This window comes from Notechis scutatus, chromosome Z (genome assembly GCF_049901735.1).
Source record: "Notechis scutatus isolate UNSWTSFEM ecotype Mainland chromosome Z, rNotScu1.2, whole genome shotgun sequence".
NCBI lineage: Eukaryota > Metazoa > Chordata > Lepidosauria > Squamata > Elapidae > Notechis > Notechis scutatus.
The window spans coordinates 64,321,695-64,342,930 of NC_142025.1; the positions used below are offsets into that span (position 1 = coordinate 64,321,695).

The 21,236-nt window shown below is 37.4% G+C and overlaps 1 protein-coding gene across 5 annotated transcripts in view; it reads left to right on the forward strand.

Moving 5' to 3' along the window:
* Positions 1-21,236, forward strand: part of BBS9 (Bardet-Biedl syndrome 9) — a 407,995-nt gene that overhangs the window by 52,529 nt on the left and 334,230 nt on the right. For all 5 annotated transcript variants that reach the window (XM_087946210.1, XM_026674870.2, XM_087946208.1 and 2 more), the window contains exons 8-11: positions 5,062-5,242; positions 14,579-14,708; positions 16,429-16,610; positions 17,061-17,137. In XM_087946210.1, coding sequence (XP_087802336.1) covers positions 5,062-5,242; positions 14,579-14,708; positions 16,429-16,610; positions 17,061-17,137 — 570 coding nt within the window. The remainder of the gene's footprint in view (positions 1-5,061; positions 5,243-14,578; positions 14,709-16,428; positions 16,611-17,060; positions 17,138-21,236) is intronic.

Here is a 21,236-nt window from a genome sequence, read left to right on the forward strand (position 1 = left end):
TTATATGAAGAGTAGAACCAATTTTTCTGATTTTGAACTGATTTTCCTTTTATAGGAATTAATGCAAAACAACTATCTTAAGATAATAAAGATTCAGTGTACAGTATATACAGGTAGTCTTCAACTTACAATCCAGTTCCAAAATTCTGATGGCTTCCCCCACTCTAGCTCTGCAACTGGCTTCTATTTACAGCCTTTTGCAGCATCCCAAGGTCACATTATCACAATTTATGATGGTCTTGCTAAAAACAGGAGCTTATTTCTAGTTTACAGCAAACCAGGCCCATAGCAAACAGTAGGCTCACTTAATGACTACTGCATTCACTGAACGAGTGCCACAAAAAAGATCATAAAATAGAATCGGTCACATGATGACCTGCTTATGGATGTAATTTGTGTGTGTGTTTATATAAAATTAAAATTTTTATATATGTGTATATAATTCAAAATATCTACTATTACCAGCAAACACTTCAATGTTCTACTGCTGGCATTTCAGTTTAATCTACCTGTATTCTCTGGAATGGCCAAATGACCAAAGCCCTTCCTTCTACTATCTGCTTCCACATAACTCTTTTCTTTATTTATATACAATATATATATAAATTCTCCCCATTTGCATGGCTATCACTTACATGTCCTTACAAATATATTATCTTCATATAATGTATTAATGCTAGTTCCCAAATAAGTTTAATCATGTATTCTCTCTATTATATTCTTCATAATAAATATATTTACTCTTAGTATTCCATTCATTTCCTGAATCTCCTTATTCTTCAATAGGGGTTATCTAACTATCCCCTTAATCCTTTCTGGATTTATCTTCTTATTTCCATGACTAATCAAATGTCCTAGGTACTTGACCTCAGATTCCACATATTGCAATTTCTTTTTTTTTTAAACTCTCAGGCCCTGTTGTCCTAAGAAATTCAACAACTCATTTATGCCTTTTTTCAACATAATAACCGCTTCTATTAAATCTACTTATTATCAGATCATTCAGATGGAAGTTTTCCTGCTGCCAAAACTTCATCAATGTCTCCATTAACCAATGCATACCTATTCTTCCTTTTTCTGTCCTCCACTGAGGACAACACATCAATAAACAAATTAACTCCTTTCTCTATAGGGCTATCTTCCAAACCCTTCCACACTTTAGTATTTAACTCCACACAACCCGTGCTCTGACAGATACTCCACTGGATCTAAATTCCTATTAAGAGAACCCAGTTCTCTTGGAATAACTCCATCATAACAACATTAGTGAGCCACCGCTTAAATGCACAAAGGCCAAACATACACATCACCAGATCCATCAAATTTTTTTACAAACATGCTACTGGTTTCTTCTTCCCAGTCTATGTTTTAGCTAGTAATCCTCTGACCATGCCATCCTCCACTCCTTTCACAGAAGAACTTCAACTTCAACTTTCTCTGTATCATCAACAAATACTGTAATGTCCCCACTTAAGGAAACTACACATAAACAGTACATGTTACTGCTGGCATCCTGGCTTCTAAATCAGCTAAACCAGGGGTCCCCAACCGCCGGTCCGCGGACCGGTACCGGGCCGCTGGAACAAGCCTTACCGGGCCGCTGGTTGCTGGGCGCCGCCATCTTTTTGGTAAAAAGCGCTTCTGGTGAGCTTTTCCGGGTAGAAAGCTCACCGGAAGCGCTGTTTCTCATAAAAGATGAGTGGCGCTTAGCTCGGTGAGCTTTTCCGGTAGAAAGCCATTTCTACCCGAAAAAGCTCACCAGAAGCTGCTAGATTGCCGCCATCTTTTTATGACGGAACAGCGCCCGTGACGCCACCGAAGCGCACCGTCATAAAAGATGGCGGCGCCAGTTGACGCCGTACCTGGTCGCGCGCCCAGCTGATGTCGGAACCGGCCGCGGCGCCGAAAAGGTTGGGGATCCCTGAGCTAAACTATCGCCTCTCAAGCTTCAGAGAAATACAAAGCTTCTAATTTAAGGCATACAATGCACAAGTCCAACTCAAAATACTTTCTAGCTAGCCAGACCAAAAGTCCAACTCTTCTTTGAGAAGCAATCCCTTCCCCAAGGAAATATCCATTAAGCCACCAACTATCCTTTGCCTTCCCACTTCTGGACTAAAATCCTCAAAAGCCTACCCTTATCCAGGTAATACTGGTCTCAAAATAACATAAATATTTATCCCTCTGGCTACATATTGTAGTTCCTAATTCCTCTCTCTTTTCTTTTTTACAAACAAACAATATTCCATAGGATATATTCAAAATGAACACACATGCAAACCATGAAAGTTGTAAAAAAAAACCTTCAGAAATAAAGCAACCATATTTTGGGTCACTATTCTGAAATATCAAACTAAAAAATCAAACTAAATCAAACTAAAAAAAGAAAATCACACTTCAGAGCAGGAAAGAAAACATATTATTCAGATTTAGATCTAGCAATACTCCTCCCTCTCAGCAGAGAAAAGAAAAAAAATGTTTAAAATGAGCAGCAGACAAGCCCCCTTTCCTACTTCTCTCTTTCAAAGCAAAAAGTCCTTGCGTAACAATCTGACAGAAGGGGGGTAGAGGGAGTGGAAAAAGTTTCACCTACACAAATTCCATTCCTCTTAACAAAATACTTTTCCAATTCTCTCTAACTTTATTAAATCATACCTATTTTCCATAAATATCTTTCACACCATGGGGTATTTATATCTCCATTTGCCTTAACAACAACAACAACAATATCGAAACCTCACTGTTTTTCAGCACAAAGGTCTCAAGGACACCCTGCTTTATGAGCCTCAGGGCTTATCACACACTCACATTTGTACAGCAGTCAGAGTTTTCTTTTGAACCCATATCTCATACATAAAGTTCCATTTTTCTATTTAAAACAATCATCATAATTATTTCAGGGAACTTTTCACAAACCAATAAACTCAATTTCTTAAACAACAATCTGTGTACGATTACCACATCCTCCCAGAAGATTTTGGGAAATAATTACACATAGACACTTTCATGCAAACATACCATTATAAGCATCCATAGCCCACTCTTCAGACAGTGGAAAAGGGAGTGGCTTTAATCACAGTGTGACTACTACCTGTCTCTAAATATGGTCACTCCCTTCTAAAGACATAATAACCTCCTCGGAGGGGAAGAGGGGGACTATAAATAATTTATTTTTCAGGATTCTTAACAAACATTTTGTTTCAGGGGCCCATATTCCACCCAAGACTGTTATTCCCTCCTTTAACTGTTTCCTTTAATAGAAATCACGCTGCACTTCAAAAAGGAAGACTCAGTCATCATCAATTGTTCAAGGAGGGACAGATCACCCAGTGAGACTTAACTAAGTACCCCTTACGTACTAGTGCACCGGTGCTCTCCACTTGGGCACCGGTGCTCTCCACTTGGGCTACTTCCTCATTCAGCTCCTTGTTTAGGGTCTCCAGCAGTTCATTTGAAGAGCAAATCCATAATCCACCTCCAGAGAAGGAGAGACCTCCCAAATTAGCCACTGAAAACAGCATGGGTGCCCCCCAGTCTACAGACAGCTTACCTCCACCAGCGGCAAATTGGATGTCTTTGAATCCCTGTTCGCAAGCCAGTTGTGAGAAAATGATAAAACACAACTGGAGACAGTAAACAAGAGCTTTATTATTAAGCTTTTACAAAAGGGAATTCTGCACATAGCAGAAAGCATCTTTCCCAGGAAGGCTGGGGAATATATATATATATATAGGTTCAAATATACAGTCTCTGCCCCTTTCCTGGGTTCATAATCTATTCAACTACATAATTCCCTATGCCACACCTGTAGTGTACCAACTGTTTTCCTTTCTTTGGAAACCACCCTTGTTCTCATGGCATCTTCTCATTATGTTCTTCTGAACAATGGATCATTAACCAGTTCCATTCAGGTCAGAATGACCCTAGCATCTCTTACATTAATTCTCAAGCCAAAATACAAACCCCATGTTCCTGATATTTACTTTAGAACATAACACATTACAAAACAGTACATATTTGTTAGATACAGTTATACATACATACATACATACATACATATATTATTTCTACATATAACAATACATGTGTATATAATTTATTTATAAATATATAAAATACACTTTAAAATATAAAATATAACACATACACATACACACACACATATTTCATCTTTTAATTTAAACAAAAATGCAAATATAGCATCAACGATAATTGTTTTACTGCCAATTTTTTGTAATGCGGTATTGGAGTGCAGGATGGATTTATAGTGTTGTATAATGTAACAAGCTAGAGAGTTGCAAGTAGCTTATTGCCTTTTCAGGTATAAATAATCAGTGCTATTGCTTACAACTACACCTAAGTATATATCCTAACTCTAACCTTAACCCTTTCCTGGGAATAAATCCCATTGATCTTAATAGTTTTAGTTTTTGTACAAAGGTGTGTATAGGATTGTATTATAAATTAATTTATATAGTCACAATCTTCAATTCTGCCATGGGGTTTATGCTGGTTTTCCTAAAAAAAGATCTTCCATATCAATAGGGGAAAACAAGTGGTTACATTTTTATCTTTGACATAATTTTAAAAGGATCCATTGAAATGTTGAATACTATGGAAAAAGTAAGCAAAAGTTTTATTTCATGTTATATGTACAAGGTGGGTGTTTTTTGTATAATTTAATCTCATCCTGGCTTACTTTACCGCATACATTTTTTTGCTTTGGGAGCAGGGCTTATCTAATTGAAACTAGAGAGTAATTAAAAGAAGGAGAAATCAAAGAAAACTAAAGTGCAACATTTTAAAACATTTCTTATAATTTATAGACTAGGAACAGATTAGTCTCTCATTTACCTTATGATGTGAAACCAATCTTCTGGTTTATGAAGCTTACTCCTTTTCTTAAACAATGAAGTATGCTGAAATTAGTGTATGCCATTTATGACTTTGCTATGTGGCATTTTATCTCAGGTTGAAAAATAATTTTAATTGAAGTGAAATTGAAAGCTGCTGTTAACATATGCTCCATACTGCTGTATTTTGTCTCTTCATCTGTTTAAGGTGGACTGGATTTCAAACATTGGAGAGCAAGCCCTGGACGTATGTGTTGTTTCATTTAATCAGCTTGTTTCCAGCATATTTGTTCTTGGGGAGAGAAATTTGTTTTGCTTTAAGGATAATGGACAAATTCGGTTCATTAAAAAGCTTGACCACAGCCCAAGTTGCTTTCTTCCATACTCAGGTTTGTGAATAAAAGCAATTAATAGCATTGTTATAAAGAAGGTTTACAAGTTCTAATTCTAGCATGTTGTTATGATATGTACAGAATAACCCTTGAGTAACAAGGATATGCACCTGAAAACGTTTATGAGAGTAGTTATAAATAATTATTCAGCCACACACAGATACACTAAATTGAGTTAAAGTTTACTTTAAGAAATAGCACAGTCCAATAAATGGTTCAAGTCATATACGCTTAACAGTCCAAAGAATATCCAATTACAAAGTCTTCTTACCGGTTGCCTTTGTCATTTACAGTAAACAGTAAAATATCAAAGTATAAGCACAGTGTAAATACAATAGAGAACCTTAGATAGCAACAGAATCTCAGAGAGAGCAAGCTATGATCTCTAGCTCCCTCTTATGGTAATTTGCAATATAATCAACCAATCAGAATATAGTATAAATCAATACAGTGATTTTGTCTTAAAGCCACAAACATACATTGTTGGTTTATATATTGCCAACCCAATTAATTGGTGGACAGATTCCTAACATTCTCCCCTTTGGGTAGGTCAATATATAATACATTACTACTTTAAACCATAATTCTCACAACACTCTTTATGCTTAACTGCACCTTGAGCTTTCGTGAAAAGATCTGCAATATTATGTTCAGTCATGCAGTATTCTAACTGAATTAATTTATTTTGAACACACTTTCTAATGTTCAAATATCTCAAATCAGTATGTTTAGACCTTGTTTTAACAGCTAAATTTGTAGCCATGCTAATTGCACATTGATTGTCTTCATAAACAATAAACGGATCACGTACAGTAATTCCAATATCCTTCAACAATTGTTTATAATATATCAATTCCGTACACAGTAATGATAAACATGAGAATTCCGCTTCCATAGTGGATAAACTAATATGTTGTTGCCTAATAGACTTCCATCCTATTAAAGCATTACCCAACATTACCACTATATCTGATGTTTACTTATCAGTAGCAAAACTTGCATCAGCATATGCAGTTAACATTAATTCATTACTTGGTTCTATAATAATAATAATACTTTATTTGCGGTCACAGACCAAAACACAAGTACAACAAAAGAAGAACATGGGAAAATTAATCATGAACAATTGGTCACCAAAAACTTGACTAAGGGGAATTACAGCGTTCTCTGATGGTTACAGCTCTTTAAAAAAAAATTGGAAACCAAAGAAGTGATATATGAGGAATCATCCCCTAGACAATATAAGAACAAATTACTAACATTGGGTCTAGAAGGGTCTGTTTCAAGGAGAGACAGTAACTTAGATCTGCCTGCGTTATATATAGGGTAATATAAAAAGACATGCTCCACAGTTTCAACCTCAGCTCTGTCACAGGGGCATAGCCGCCTGTTAATCGGGAGCTTCTTAAATCGCCCATCCAGTAGTGCTGAGGGCAAAACATTAAAGCGAGCTAGGGAGAAAGCTCTTCTATACTTGGGAATGGTTAGAGTGTAAAAATAGGAAGCCATCCTTAGTCTGTAATTATTAAATTGCTGAAGATCAGAGGGAAGCAAATTTTTTTAGCTCTGGCTCGTAGATATTGCAACTCAATGTCCGCAAGCCATTGGACTATCCTAAATTGGGCGTCCTTAAGGCCATAATCTCCCAGGGCATCCCCCGTAAAACCTAGCAGGTGTAATTTCTTCATCAGCTCCCTCTCCCAGCAAGAAATATGAGAATCAGCCAATGCCAGGGAGAGGTAGCCACCAGGAACTTCCAGAAAGAGCACCCGAAACCACCATTTAAAGGTGTTAATCCACACCATACATTCGACTGATCGAGTGCCCAGTTCCACGTACACCGGATCAAAACCAACACAAGGAGAAAGACCCAGAAGTTTTCTAAAAAAGACAGCCTGGGTTCTTTCAATATAATCCTTGAAGCCCCGTATTCATATGGGAATTCCGTAAAGAGTTTGAGCCAAAGTTTTGGCTTTGTAAATACGCAGAGCAGAAGGAATAAACTGGCCTCCTTGGGTATAAAAAAATCTTAAAATCTACAGGAGGCCGAATTCAGCACCTGGGTTCAATGTCTAGTCCAAGCACCAGTGTTCTGAAATTGAATACCTAAATACTTAAAATGGAAAACCTGCTGAACAGCATTATTACTTGGTTCTAAATATAATTAATAATGGATTATGTGTTTTAAAAACCTAATTATTCGCTTAGCTGCTTGCCAATGCCTTTCATTTGGTTCAGCGTTATACCTAGCCAATTGGTTTACAATGTAAGATATATCTGGTCTAGACCAATTACCCAGATATGATAGACTACCAATTAAGGATTGATATATTTCCTTATCAAACATAGGACTTTAATATCACTATGTGTAAATTCCTTACTCATTGGTGTCTTAGCAGATTTACAATGCTTCATGTTATAGCGTTTTAATAATTGGCTAATCTTCTTGGCTTACAAAATTTTAAAACCTTTATTCGTTTTCACGTATAATGCTTAATTTCCCCTAAATTTCTAATCCTGAACTTTTTCTGTAATCTATAAACAACATCATTTGCTTCTTGTTCAGTTTTAGTTATAATTGCTATGTCATCCGTAAATAACAGTAATAGAGAAATTAAACCACCTTTTTCTCTTCGGAACAAATAAGGATCAGCTATACCAGCTTCAAAACCTATTGAAACTAATTCCTTTACAATAAATTTATTCCATTCATAACCGGATTGCTTTAAACCATAAAGACTTTAATTTCCAATAATCAGTTTTTCCATCATCCTTTAAACCTAATGGCTTTTTCATATAGATGGTATGTTGTAAAGGTGCATGTAGATATGCAGTTTCAACATCTACATGGTTTATTTTACATTTATTCTTTGCTGCCCAAACTAATGCTACTCTCAATGTATTTGCTCTCAGACTATGTGCAAAAACTTCATCATAGTCCTTATCTGACTGAGCAAATCCTTGAGCAACTAATCTTGCTTTATGGGTAATAGTCCCATCCATACCAGTCTTTATCTTATACACCCATTTGCAACCTATTGCACGCTCACCTGGTGGTAACTTTACATCCTCATACAGCTCTAAATCCTTTAATGATTTTAACTCCCTATTCATAGCTTCCTGCCAAGCTACCCGATCCTTTGTAGGATACAGTTTTATTTCATTGAAGTTAGAAGGTTCTGTATTAACCTGACATACAATGCTTGCTTGAAATCTGTCAAGTGGACATCTCTCCCTAGTTGACCTCCTAGGCAACTCAGTACATGTTGTTGGCATGTCCTCTTCCTTTACCTCCCCTATCAAATCCTCGTCTTCTACAGTCATAGAGGGTTCTTCTATTGATGATTCCTCCATTGAGGATTCCTCCACTATCTTATCATCAATATTATTATCATCAGGATTATCGGTAAACAGTGTAGTCTCAACAACAACACTATCCTGTACCTTATTATATTCCTGTTCAAGCTTTCTCCAGCCAACATGCTCCAGAAATTTAGCACTTGCACTGCAATATACATTAGTAGTATCTGGCTCCCAAAATCTAAATGATCTGTGATTAGCTTCATAACCTACAAAATATAATTGTCTCACTCTATGTTGTCCCCTTTGCCTTACTTGCGTGGGAATATGGACCCATGCTGGGGTTCCAAATGTATGTAAATAACTGAGATCTGGCTTTTTTCCATTCCAACGAGTAAATGGTAATTCACCAGTCGTTGAATTCACTACGTTATTCAAAACATGGTTAGCATACATTATTGCTTCACCCCAAAGTTTCTCTGATAAACCAGAATCTGAAATCATAGTCCTAGCCATAGCCTGTAATGTTTGTCCTCTACGTTCAATATATGAGTTATGTTGTGGTCTATAAGGAGCAGAACGCTTATGTTCAATGCCAGCTTTCTGTAACATGGCTTCAAACTTTCTATTGCTAAATTCAGTACCATTATCTGTTACTAAGCTAATAACTTTCTTTTCCCTTTCAGCAAATTTTAGCTAGTTTACAAAATGCTGGTATGTTTCTATCTTCGTTTTCATTAAATAACTGGAAAAATGATCAATTATACTTAATATGTAACAGGCTCCACCTAAACTAGGTTTCTTGGGTCCAATAATATCAGCAAAAACAACCTCTAATGGTTCACTGGTTTTGAATCCATTTACCCTATTTGCAGGAGTTACCTTGCTTTTTTCATGATTACAAGCATTGCAATTTAAATACTTTGTACAAGGTTTTAATTTTATACCATTAGATAACTCAACAGTTTTCTTTAGCATTTTGAATTTTATATGTCCCATACGTCTATGGAGCAGATGAATACATTCATCATGAGGCTTTTTATTCTCATAAACTGAGTTAACATTAATTAATGGATTATCATGTATAATAAACAAACCATTATCCAATCTTACAGTAACGCTTTTACCCTGTTTTTCAATTAAACATTTATCTCCCTGAAAGGTTACAACAAATCCTGCTTTTACCATTGCTTTTACAGATAGCAAGTTAAATATCAGTCTAGGTACATATAATATCGGTAAACGTTCATTAATACATGAACAATATGCAGTACCTTCTCCAGATGCTCTCAATTTCCATCCATTAGGTAATGATACATGCTGGTTACTCTTTGTCATGTTAACAAACCTCTCTTTACTTTTAGTTATACACTGCGATGCTCCACTGTCAACTACCCATATATCATGGTTTACAGTTGTAGTTGTACTTGATATGGCTAAACTAACATCTTTATAAGCTCTCTGTATATTAATAGCATTCTATTTCTTACCCTTTTTACAGTATCTGGCTATATGACCTTTAGCCCCACAAGAAAAACATTTCCTAACAATATAGGCAGTTGAAGACAGTTTTTCTTTTTGTGGTTGTCTTTCTCTCAGTTGATTTCTGTCTTGCCTTCTTCTTGCCTTCTAATAGTCTTCCAGTTATGCCAGTCAATGTAAGTTCATCTCTGTTTAAAACTTCCAGTGAAGACATATAATCATCATAAGCTTCATCCAAAGAAGAAAGAATGATGTAAACTTGATGCAACTCCAAGAAAATCAGCTCCTTTTCTTTTAGCTCTTGTAAAGTCCTTTTCAACAACTCCAAATGAGCTAACATATCGCCACCTTTTATAAGATGGGCTCTAAATAGTTTACATGTAAGGTGTATGTGTGCACCCACACTATCTCGAACATTAATTCTCTTTAAAATGTCCCAACACCTAGCAGCAGATTCTTCATCATGAATATGGACTAACTGCTGATCACTCAGTGTCAGTCCAATTATACTAAGAGCCTTTTCGTTATCCCGGTTAAAGTCAGCTATTTTCTTTTTATCTTCATCATTCAATGGGTCCCAAGCTGTTACATCCGGTGGACTATTAACTACATAATCCGTCTTTGCGCAGAAGTAGGCTGCACTTCATAGACCAGGAAACATACTTTGTTCCATCCAACCGGGTTATTTGGGATATACTGGTTGACTGTTCTTGTGCCATTGGTAGTTTAACAATAAACCTCAATCGGCTGTCTGAATATGAAACTGTATTTTCACACTGATTCTCAATATCTCTCTGGGCCCATAAACAATGTTATGATATGTGCAGAGTAACCCTTGAGTAACAAGGATATGCACATGGAAACGTTTATGAGAGTAGTTATGAATAATTATTCAGCCACACACAGATACACTAAATTGAGTTAAAGTTTACTTTAAGAAATAGCACAGTCCAATAAATGGTCCAGGTCATATACATTTAACAGTCCAAAGAATATCCAATTACAAAGTCTTACCGGTTGCCTTTGTCATTTATAGTAAACAAAAATATCAAAATATAAGCACAGCATAAATACAACAGAGAACCTTAGGTAGCACCAAAATGTCAGAGAGAGCAAGCTATGATCTCTAGCTCCCTCTTATGGTAATTTGCAATATAATTAACTAATCGGAATATAGTATAAATCAATACAGTGATTTTGTCTTAAAGCTACAAACATACATTGTTGGTTTATATATTGCCAACCCAATTAGTTGGTGGACAGATTCCTAACACATGTCAACCACAATTATACCATTGTAAATATGTTTTGTCTGTAACAATACTTTTAACCTTCATTGCTTTTTGAGTACATAAAAATATTCATTACATTATAATCTATAAATACCATGTTTTCTTTGAAAATAAGACCAGCTCTTATTTTCTTTTGGGCTCAAAAATAAGGACTAGGCCTTATTTTCGAGGATGTCTTATTTTTTTTCACCTACAGGAGGCAGCGAGCCTGAGGGCTTATGAGCGGGAGCGCTTCTACTGCTGGCCCTGTCCTCTGTCCCAACATCTACTTGCCTGCGGCCACAACAAACCAGCCTGCTCTGCCCTCTGCCCTCCATGCCTGCTGGCCCTGCTGCTGCTAGGACATTGGAGCTGGTTTTGCTCAGACTGCTGTTACAATTAGGCAGAAGGCCATGGGGTGCATAGGGATTGTTCCCCCCCCCCATGCCTCTACCCATCTGCTGGGCCTGCTGCACCTTCTGCTGCTGGCCTCGTGGGGCTCTTCACCTCCTGGCCATGCTGCTCTCAGCATCCCTGCTGGACTGCTTCTGCCTGGTGGGGGCAACTTGTTGGGTGCCAAGGAGGGAGGAGCAGTCTCCCCTTCCTCTCCATCTGTCCTGCTGCAGCGCTGCCATGGAGCTCCTGCCTGCCAAAGCAACAGCTCACCCAACCCACTTTTCACTGGTGTATAGATATTCGGTTAGATCGAATGGGTTTATTTTTCCTGCAGGCAGGCAGAAGCTCCATGGTGGCCCTGCAGTGGCATTGAGGAGGGAGGAGGAGATAATCCCTTCCTCCTCTATCAGTCTGCTCCTGCCTGCTGCAGGGCAATTTTTGGGCTGCAAAGAAGGAAGGAGCGGTCTCCCCTCCCTCCTCCTGTTTGTCTTGCTCAGGGTTGCCTCGGAGCTCCTTCCTGCTGAAGCAGTAGCTCACCCAACCCACTTTCTGCCGGTGTGTAGATATGCAGTTAGATTGAATGGGTTTGCTTTGTTATCATGTAAATTATCCCCAAGGAAAGGAGGATCAGAGGAAAATCCCTCCTCCCACTTGCAGATCACTTGCTGAAAAAGTTTTCCTCACTCTGTCTGCCCATTGTGCAGGCGCTGCCGATTCTCCTTTCCTTGGGGATGATTTATGCTGCAGCCATGGAGGGAGAATTTTTTGGATGTGCATGTGTACAGGGCTGGTGGGGCTGATGAACAGAGGGGGTGGATCTGGTTTAGGTGAGGGTGGAGCAGAGGGCAGAACTGCAGACACCCCTCGGATCTTGTTGGCTGCCTCGTTCATCATGGTTTGAGTTTGCTTGAGATGCGGAAAAGGGAGAAAGATCAGAAGTGCCTGCACAATGGGTGAGCAGGGTGAGGAAAACTCTTTCGGAAAGTGATCTGCAAGTGAGGGGGGGATTTTCCTGCCAATCCTCCTTTAATTGGGGATGATTTTTGTGAGGACAAAGCAAACCCATTCAGTCTAATTTCATATCTACACGCTGGCAGAAAGTGGTTGGGTGAGCTACTGCTTCGGCAAGTAGGAACTCTGTGTCAGCCCAGCAGCGGGACAGACAGATGGAGGAGGGAGGGGAGATCACCCCTTGCTCCTTTGCATCACAAAAATTGCCCCGCACCAGGCAGGAGTAGATGGATGGAAAAGGAAGGGACATTCTCCCCCTCCATCCCACTGCAGGACCACCAAGGAACTTTTGCCCGCCAAAATTGCAGGGCAGCTGAGAACAGTCCAGCCAGGAGGGTGAAGAGCCCTTGCAAGGCCAGCAGCAGTAGGTGCAGCCTGGCAGAGGAAGGGGGGTGGAGCAGGTGATCCCTACACGCCAGTTTTCTGCTTCATAGCAGCAGCCTAAACAAGACCTGAGCTCTTGGCCTGATGGTGTGCAAACCATGGTCACTGCCTGATCCAGAGCCACAAGATGAGCTGTGGAAGACAGGCCCTCAGCTGCGAGGTTGCCTGATGCTGCGGGCAGAGCATAGACTGGCAAGAGTGCTCTGGAAACACCCAGGTGCCCAGAGAGACAGCTTCTGGCCTTCGCTGGCTCAGCTGATCTGCAGGCTGTGATTAAGGGACCAAACCTCCATGAGGTGACTGGGGAAAGGAAGGAGCAACCATGCCTCGGGGATCGCTACCTGTATTTCTGAGGGGACACACAATTGGGCTGCCTCCTGTGCTGGCCACGCCTATCTCCTTCTTTAGGGCGTATTTTGGGGGTAGGGTTTATATTAGGCCCACCCCCAAAAAAACAGGCTAGGGCTTATTTTTGGGTTAGGTCATATTTTCGGGGAAACACAGTATGTGTTAACTTTGAACTATAGTAGTAGACCTTGCAGTTATTTTATTAAAATGGATTTCTATATGTGAACATCAGATTTGTAAAATGGATTCAGTGATGTCATTCTAAATTTAACATTTATGAACCAAATTAACATCTCTTTCCAGAGAAATGGAATATAAACTGTGGAAATTATTTTTTTGGGAGAATGGTTAAGCTACTCTGGTAAAATATTAGTTTGCATTTCCATGATGAGCACAAATTAAGTAGTATATGATTGTATGTCAGCCCTTGTTCCATTCCTTTGTGTCTCCAATGAAGGAATTATCTTCTCTTTGAGTAGCATAAATAACAGCCAGAAGGAAAAAGGATGGCTGAATTTGTTCCCCTTCTTATATATCATTTTATCTTGATCTCTGATCTCTTATTCCTATCTCATCCCTATCCCATCCCACTCTATCCCATCCCAATCCTATTCTATCTTACTGCTATCCTACCCTATCCATCCCGCCTTTATTATTTGCTTGCATGTACAAAATTCCTGGTCACCTATAGTAATTAAATAAATTGTTAAATGGAATACTAAAGCTGACCATTTAAAAGGGTTATAATATATAAGATGGGTTGTATTTGTTTATGATGTTCTCCATTTTTTTAATAATATAATCCATTCTGATCAGGGTAGGGGGTTAAATTATTAAATTGAAACTGAGCAATTATACTTTTTTATTTAAAAAAATTGTACTGTATCTCTTTGCTCCAAACTTTTTGTTACAGACATATTTTACTATTCCTTTCTAGTTTATTATCTGAGACTACAATAGACTCAAAAAAATTGATCTTACTAGCAAAAATATAGTCATAACATTTCTAGGAGTTATCCTTATTTGTACATTTATTTCACATATATTGGTGTAATATATAAGAATGTCTCTTAAAAGAAGAAAAATAGTTAAGAGGAATATGAATATAACATCTTTCCCAAACTCCTTACATATGTTGTAGTGTCTGGGACTGCCATAAACACATTGATTGGAAATCACAACAGCATCCTACATGTTTATCAAGATGTGACTCTGAAATGGGCAACTCAGCTTCCTCATATTCCTGTGGCAGCACGACTGGGGAAATTACTGTACGTAGTCTTAGCATAATTTTAGCTTAGAATCGTGTGTGTGTGTATTTCCTAGAATAAAATTTGAGCTTATTTTAATTGTCCTTGATTAGCTTGTGGTTGTTAAGCTGTGCTGTTTGATGAAATGAATTGTAATCAGAGAAAACGCATACCATAATAAATTTGTTACTATTTGAATTATACATGCCATGTTGTCTTTCTTTCAATTCAATTAAGTTACTGAAACAATTTTATTACAATGTATGTTTTAGTGTTGTGAATAATATTGATAATCATAACATATTTTTGTTATTTTCTGTTTTGTTATATTCTATTTTATTCTATACTGTTTTTCAAGGAGTTCAGAATAGTACACATTACATTCCTTTTTCTGATATTTTTCTTATAGCAATAATTCTGGAGGCTGGTTGGATTGAGAATAATGAGCTCATGTGAGCTTCCATAACTGAAGATGGAGTTGAACATGTATCTCTCCAGTCACTCCAACACCTTACTGTTAACCAATATTGTTGACCTAATATTGTTGCTATGTAAAAAAATGTATTAGTTATCTAGCTGAGCACATCAGGGCCCACACTCATATAACACACTTTTTGAATGGATTCATTTTATTGTCATCATGGAAAAGTAATTGTTATCTAATTTTTGATGTATTGAACATTGTCTACATTTGCTTTTATATATTTAAGTTGTATTTAAAGTATAGCATGGATCGTAGCACCTTTGAAAAATATTAACTTAGAATATCTAGCTAAGGGACAATGTGTAGTATATCGATCACTTGACTTTTTTTTCCCTACTGTTAATTCATAGGCAGTTGTCAATTTTTATAATGCTCCTCTTTTGGTTACATCTTTTGATTGCTGTCTGTCTCATTACTGAATAGGCACTACAAGTATATTTATTTCACACAAACTAATACAACTCCAAGTTAATTTTCATTTTAAAAAAAACCTCGAGGGAACACATACCTTCCCACTAGCTTTTACACAAGTTTTTTTTAAAGTCAGAAGATCCATTTAAATATTTTATGTGATATAAAATTTATCCTTCACTATTATTTTCAGTAACTTAAGCAAGAATTTTAATTGAGTAGAGTGATAGTTAGATGGTCTTGAAACAAGATAGTACCTGGCAGAAGTGTTTAGAAATGTTTAGTTGTTGATAATATTTGATGCCAAAATATTTTTAATTCAATACTTCAAACTGGAAATAGGAAATTAAAAATGTGAATGTTAATTATTTAAAATCATAAGTAGTAGATCAAGTGAAATGAGTTTGACTCCTTTTTGCAAGTGAATTTTCTTGGAGAAAACTATAATAGCCATTAGCCCTCTGGAAAAATATTCAGAATTAATTATACAGTAGATGCAAACCAAAGATGGAGGTCTCCAGCTATTCTTATTAAGAGTTGTAACATTATTAAATTTTATATTTTGTAGTTATTACAACAACATATTTTTAGTTTGAGAAAGGAGTATTTATTAATATATCAAAATAAGTTGCCAAAAGCAGAAAAATATTCAAACATGATACAGATTTCTTTCCTAAAGCATCCAAATAACTGGATAATAATTGTGGGGAAACATTTTAATTTTATTTCAATATGTCTTCTTTGTATGTTTATACTGTTTTAAGAAAATAAGTATTTCTTAACTGAATAGTATAAGAGTTGGCTTTATATTGTTACAATATAATAATTTATTTTTTTCTTTTGCAGAAATTTGAAAGGTGTGATTGTTACACTGAGTGATAGTGGCTATCTACAATGTTCTTACCTTGGTACTGATCCTTCTTTATTTCAAGCTCCTAAAGTTGAAGCTAGGAATATTAATTATGCAGAATATGATGCAGAAATGAACAAACTCCAGAAAATCATTAAAGAAGTCAGGAAAATTAAAGGTAATCTTCATTTTTTCTTAATATTTTAAATAGTGAAGGTAGTCTAAATGGATGTGTTTTGCAGTCTTAGTCATATTCTTCACATGTGCCTACTTTTCAGATAAAGAGAGCTGAAATGGAAAAGATGGGAGTAGGTTTGCTACTTTCATCCAAGCTATATTCACATGTCTTTTAGGCCAGGGGTCCCAATCCAAATGGAACTGCAGGTGCTTGCACCCGCCCACTTACCACTCACAAGGGAGTATCCCCTCTACCCCCCATCCCTGCTGGACCATCAAGCCAGAAAGGTTGGGACCATTGTTTTAGACAACTAGGATATTGTATATGTGTCATGAATATATGGGATTTAACCTTAAATTGAAGTTCCACATCTTGTAAATGTATACAACTTATTTAGATTATTTTTATTGAGATAATTAACTAAATTTGCTAATTCCTTAAATCTTTCAGATATCCTGCCTAAGTCTGAAAAAAGTGAAGATTTTGCACTTGGTGTGACAGTCTTGCCTGATCTGGATTCAGTTTCTGTATGTAAATTTGAATGCTGAATTTAGATATAACAATTACAACAGTGCTTCTCAAATTTGGGTAAATTATCCCAAATTGGGTAAAAGTTATTTTGCTTTGGATACTTACACAGAAACCCATTACTCAATCACAACAGGGACATTTCAATTTACTTAAAGTGCTTTACATAAGTTGGGCAAAAAGAACTTTCTGATAAGCCGTTTTGTTTTGGATAATGAAAGAAAAAGTTTCAGAAGCACTGAATTACAGGTTTCAAAAACATGTTAATTATTTAGATATAGATGGGTATATAAGTATTTAATTTGTCTATATAAACTCATTTGTGTATAGAATTAAGTGTACCTTTAGATTTGTATATAATGACACATATTCTAAAAGCAGAACAGTTTCTATTTAGATGTTTAATATCAAAATACATTTCATGCAGCTGCAGTCCCAAAGTGGGTAGTCCTGATTGTGTTCATGATGCCTTTATTACTGAATGAATCTGTTTTCTCCATCCACTGAAGTTTGGAGAAAAATACTGTAAAACAGCAGCTAGTTGTAGGTTGAATTATACTTTCTTGAGGCAGCAGACTAGTGGTGGTGGAAGAGGCTTGTCCCATCTTCTGCTGCATAGGACAGGATAGATTTTCATTTATTCATTTAACAGTGATGAAAATATTACTATATAAATCAGCCATAGCAAAACTAAAATTTTGATTTTTGCGAAGAGATCTAAGCAGCATGCCTGGAGAGTAAATGGCCAGAATATTAAACAAGTAAAAATCTTTAAATCTTTAGGCATGATTTTTCACAGTTCCACTAAACTCAATGCACTTCAAAACTATGACATACAAAATGCTAAAAAACCAAAAGCCAGTGGTCACAATCCAATAACTTCCATTTCACCAGAGTATCAGCACTACTGAAAATATTTTCAGCTGAGGTTTGGCTTGCACACATTTCTGGTGCAAGGACCAACCAAATAGTCCCAAAAATCCCAGACATGAGCTGAGATTGAGCCTCTATGGATAAGTTGCCATTGAAACCCCAGCTAACGTATTGTACTCTCTATAAGGATTCATGGACTCATTTTATAACTACCCTGATAAAATATCTAGGAAATCCTTATCTCTTTTATGTACAGTTGTTTCTGTGTGTTACGTATGAAACAGGCCTTGAACATAGTTACATTCTGGTATATTATCTGTAAAATTAGGCAGAATTTGGCCAACCATTAATGATCTCACCATAACTGCAATGTGGTACTGTATCTTGTTCTACTCTGTTTCATTTTATTTTAATGTTCTAATTTTTAATTCTGGCTTGTGATCATAGAAAAATATTGATCGATTGATATATTCAGTTCAAATATTCTGTTCAAATGGCAGGTTGATAATAGTAATAGCAATAGCACTTGAACTTATATACTGCTTTATAATGCTTTACAGTCCTCTCTAAGCGGTTTACAGAGTCAGCATAATTGCCCCCAACAAATTGGGTCCTCATTTTACCCACCTTGGAAGGATGGAAGGCTGAGTCAACCTTGAGCCTGGTGGGATTTGAACTGCCAAATTGTAGGCAGCTGGCTGCAGAAGTAGCTTGCAGTACTGCACTCTCACCACTGCGCCACAAAGGCTCAATAAGGAGATACAATGGTAAAAATTTGTGAACCCTTTTGAATTTTCAACATTTTTGCATAAATATAATATAAAATGTGATCTGTTCTTTCTATAAATTCTAAACCTAGATACAGAGAACTCAATTAAACAAATGAAACAAAATGATGATTATAATCAGGTGTGAGTATTGGAGGTCTTGCCTTATTTAAATAACAGAATTCTGAATATTCACTATCAAAAGTATCTTCTCAATACAGCTATATGGAAATGTGTCATAGGTTGAAGAAAGATTTCTGAGGATGACTGAAAAGAAGTTATTTTACACACAGGCTGGAAATCTTATAAAACTATTTCCAAAGAATTTGGACTCCACCAGTCCACCATTAGGCAGATTTTGTATAAATTGAGGCAATTCAATACCTTATTTACTCAACAATACCACACCAAGAGAAAGGCTTGTTATATTCTGGGGAGCCTCAAAGAAGCCTAAGATAATGTCTAAAGAAGCTAAAGGCGTCTCTTGAATTCATGAATTTCAAAGTCCATGAGCACACTTAAGAGAATCCTGAACAATAATATGTATGGCAGGATTGCAAGGAGAAGGTCACTACTCTTGAAAAAGAACATCACTACTCATCTACAGTTTGCAAAAGACTATGTGGATAAGCCAGAAGGCTATTCAGGCCCTGACACTTTTCCAGTTTCTCATACTTCTTTCCGATGTTGCTATTATTTGGCATCATTACATCTATCACCACCATTGTTAGGAAGTTTCTCCTTAATTCCAGGTTGCATCTCCGTTAGACTGCTGAGAGAGTCTACTATGGGTGTTCCTCATGTCTCCTCATCACATGACTGAGCCTGCCAATCATTGACCTTACCACCATTGCTATGGATAACTCAGCTTTATCCTCAGTCTGCTCAGGAAGACAGTTGTATTCTGAATAGGCTTTCCCAGAGAGAAAGCTTAAAAATTTGGCAAAAATTCAAAATTAAAGCAAAAGAAGCACAATCGGCTGATCGGCATGAAGATTACAGCAGCTCCCGGGGACCTGGAGCCACCGTGAAGATGCCACACAGGGGCTGGAAGGGACCTTCCTCCCCACACAGGGTGTTTCCAGGGCCAGAGATCATTTCCTGGTGCTGAGGGCCCCTGCAGATTAACTCTTCAATTGTAAGTCGTTGCGGAAGCAAGCGGAGCAGCAATAGAGGTTACATTGCCCTAATCGGCTAAATTTAGCTGTACGAGGCTCCCACTGCACAACTGAACTGTACTGCGAGGTGGGAGATCTATCCCCTGCTGGAAAGGCCTCAAGGCTTTCCAGTCTGCATGGCCTGGGATCAGTGACTGCGTAAACAGTAACTCCCGATCCAAGGAATGGAAGGGGAAGTAGGCAGAGAAGAGCATTTATTTATTTATTTATTTATTTATCTATCTATCTATCTATCTATCTATCTATCTATCTATCTATCTATCTCTTTGTTTGTTTGTTTATTTATTTATTTGTTTGTTTGTTTGTCAGTCGCTTACAAGATAATAGGTATAAGTATATACATAGTTATGAATACATGAAATGGGTACATATAAGAAAAATAAAAGAAACAATAGGACAGGGACGGTAGGCACGTTGGTGCGCTTATGCACGCCCCTACAGACCTCTTAGGAAAGGAGTGAGGTCAATAGTAGATAGTCTAATGTTAAAGTTTTTGGGGTTTGGGGAAGAAACAACAGAGTCGGGTAGAGTATTCCAGATATTGACCACTCTGTTGCTGAAGTCATATTTCCTGCAATCAAATTTGGTGCGATTAACCTTGAGTTTGTATCTATTGTGTGCTCTTGTGTTGTTATGGTTGAAGCTGAAGTATTCATTGACAGGTAAGTCATTGCAATGTATGATTTTATATGCCATGCTTAGATCAGACCGAAGACAGCGTAATTCAAGGTTTTCTAGGTCTAGAATTTCAAGTCTGGTGGCATAAGGTATTCTACAACGAGTAGAGGAGTGAAGAACACTTCTTGTGAAATATTTCTGGTCTTTCTCAACTGCTAATATCAGATACGTAATGTGGGTTCCAGACTGATGAGCTGTATTCAAGTATTTCCGGTTTTTATGCTGCTGAGCGACCGGTCCGTTGTTTTCTTCCTTTGCTGAAGAAGCAATTTGGCGGGACCCTCTCAAGGGTGAAGCTTAGCGGGACCCTCGCAAGGGTGAGGTTTAGCGGGACTCTCGCAAGAGTGAGTGCCAAGCACAAAGAAAAAGACACGAAACAAAGCAATTTCTTCAGGTGAGGAAGCACATCGCGCCTGGGGCAGATGGAATTGTCCCGGCGGCCCCGATTGCTTTGCGCTGTCCTCTTTTATTGTGCTGAATCAAAGAAGGGGGTGAGAGGGATTACAGGAAACAATAGAGTTACAAAGTTAATCATTAGAACCAGCTACATGACACAAGTAGCGAACTTGTGACTGATACTTCGTGACTGATACTTTTCCGTA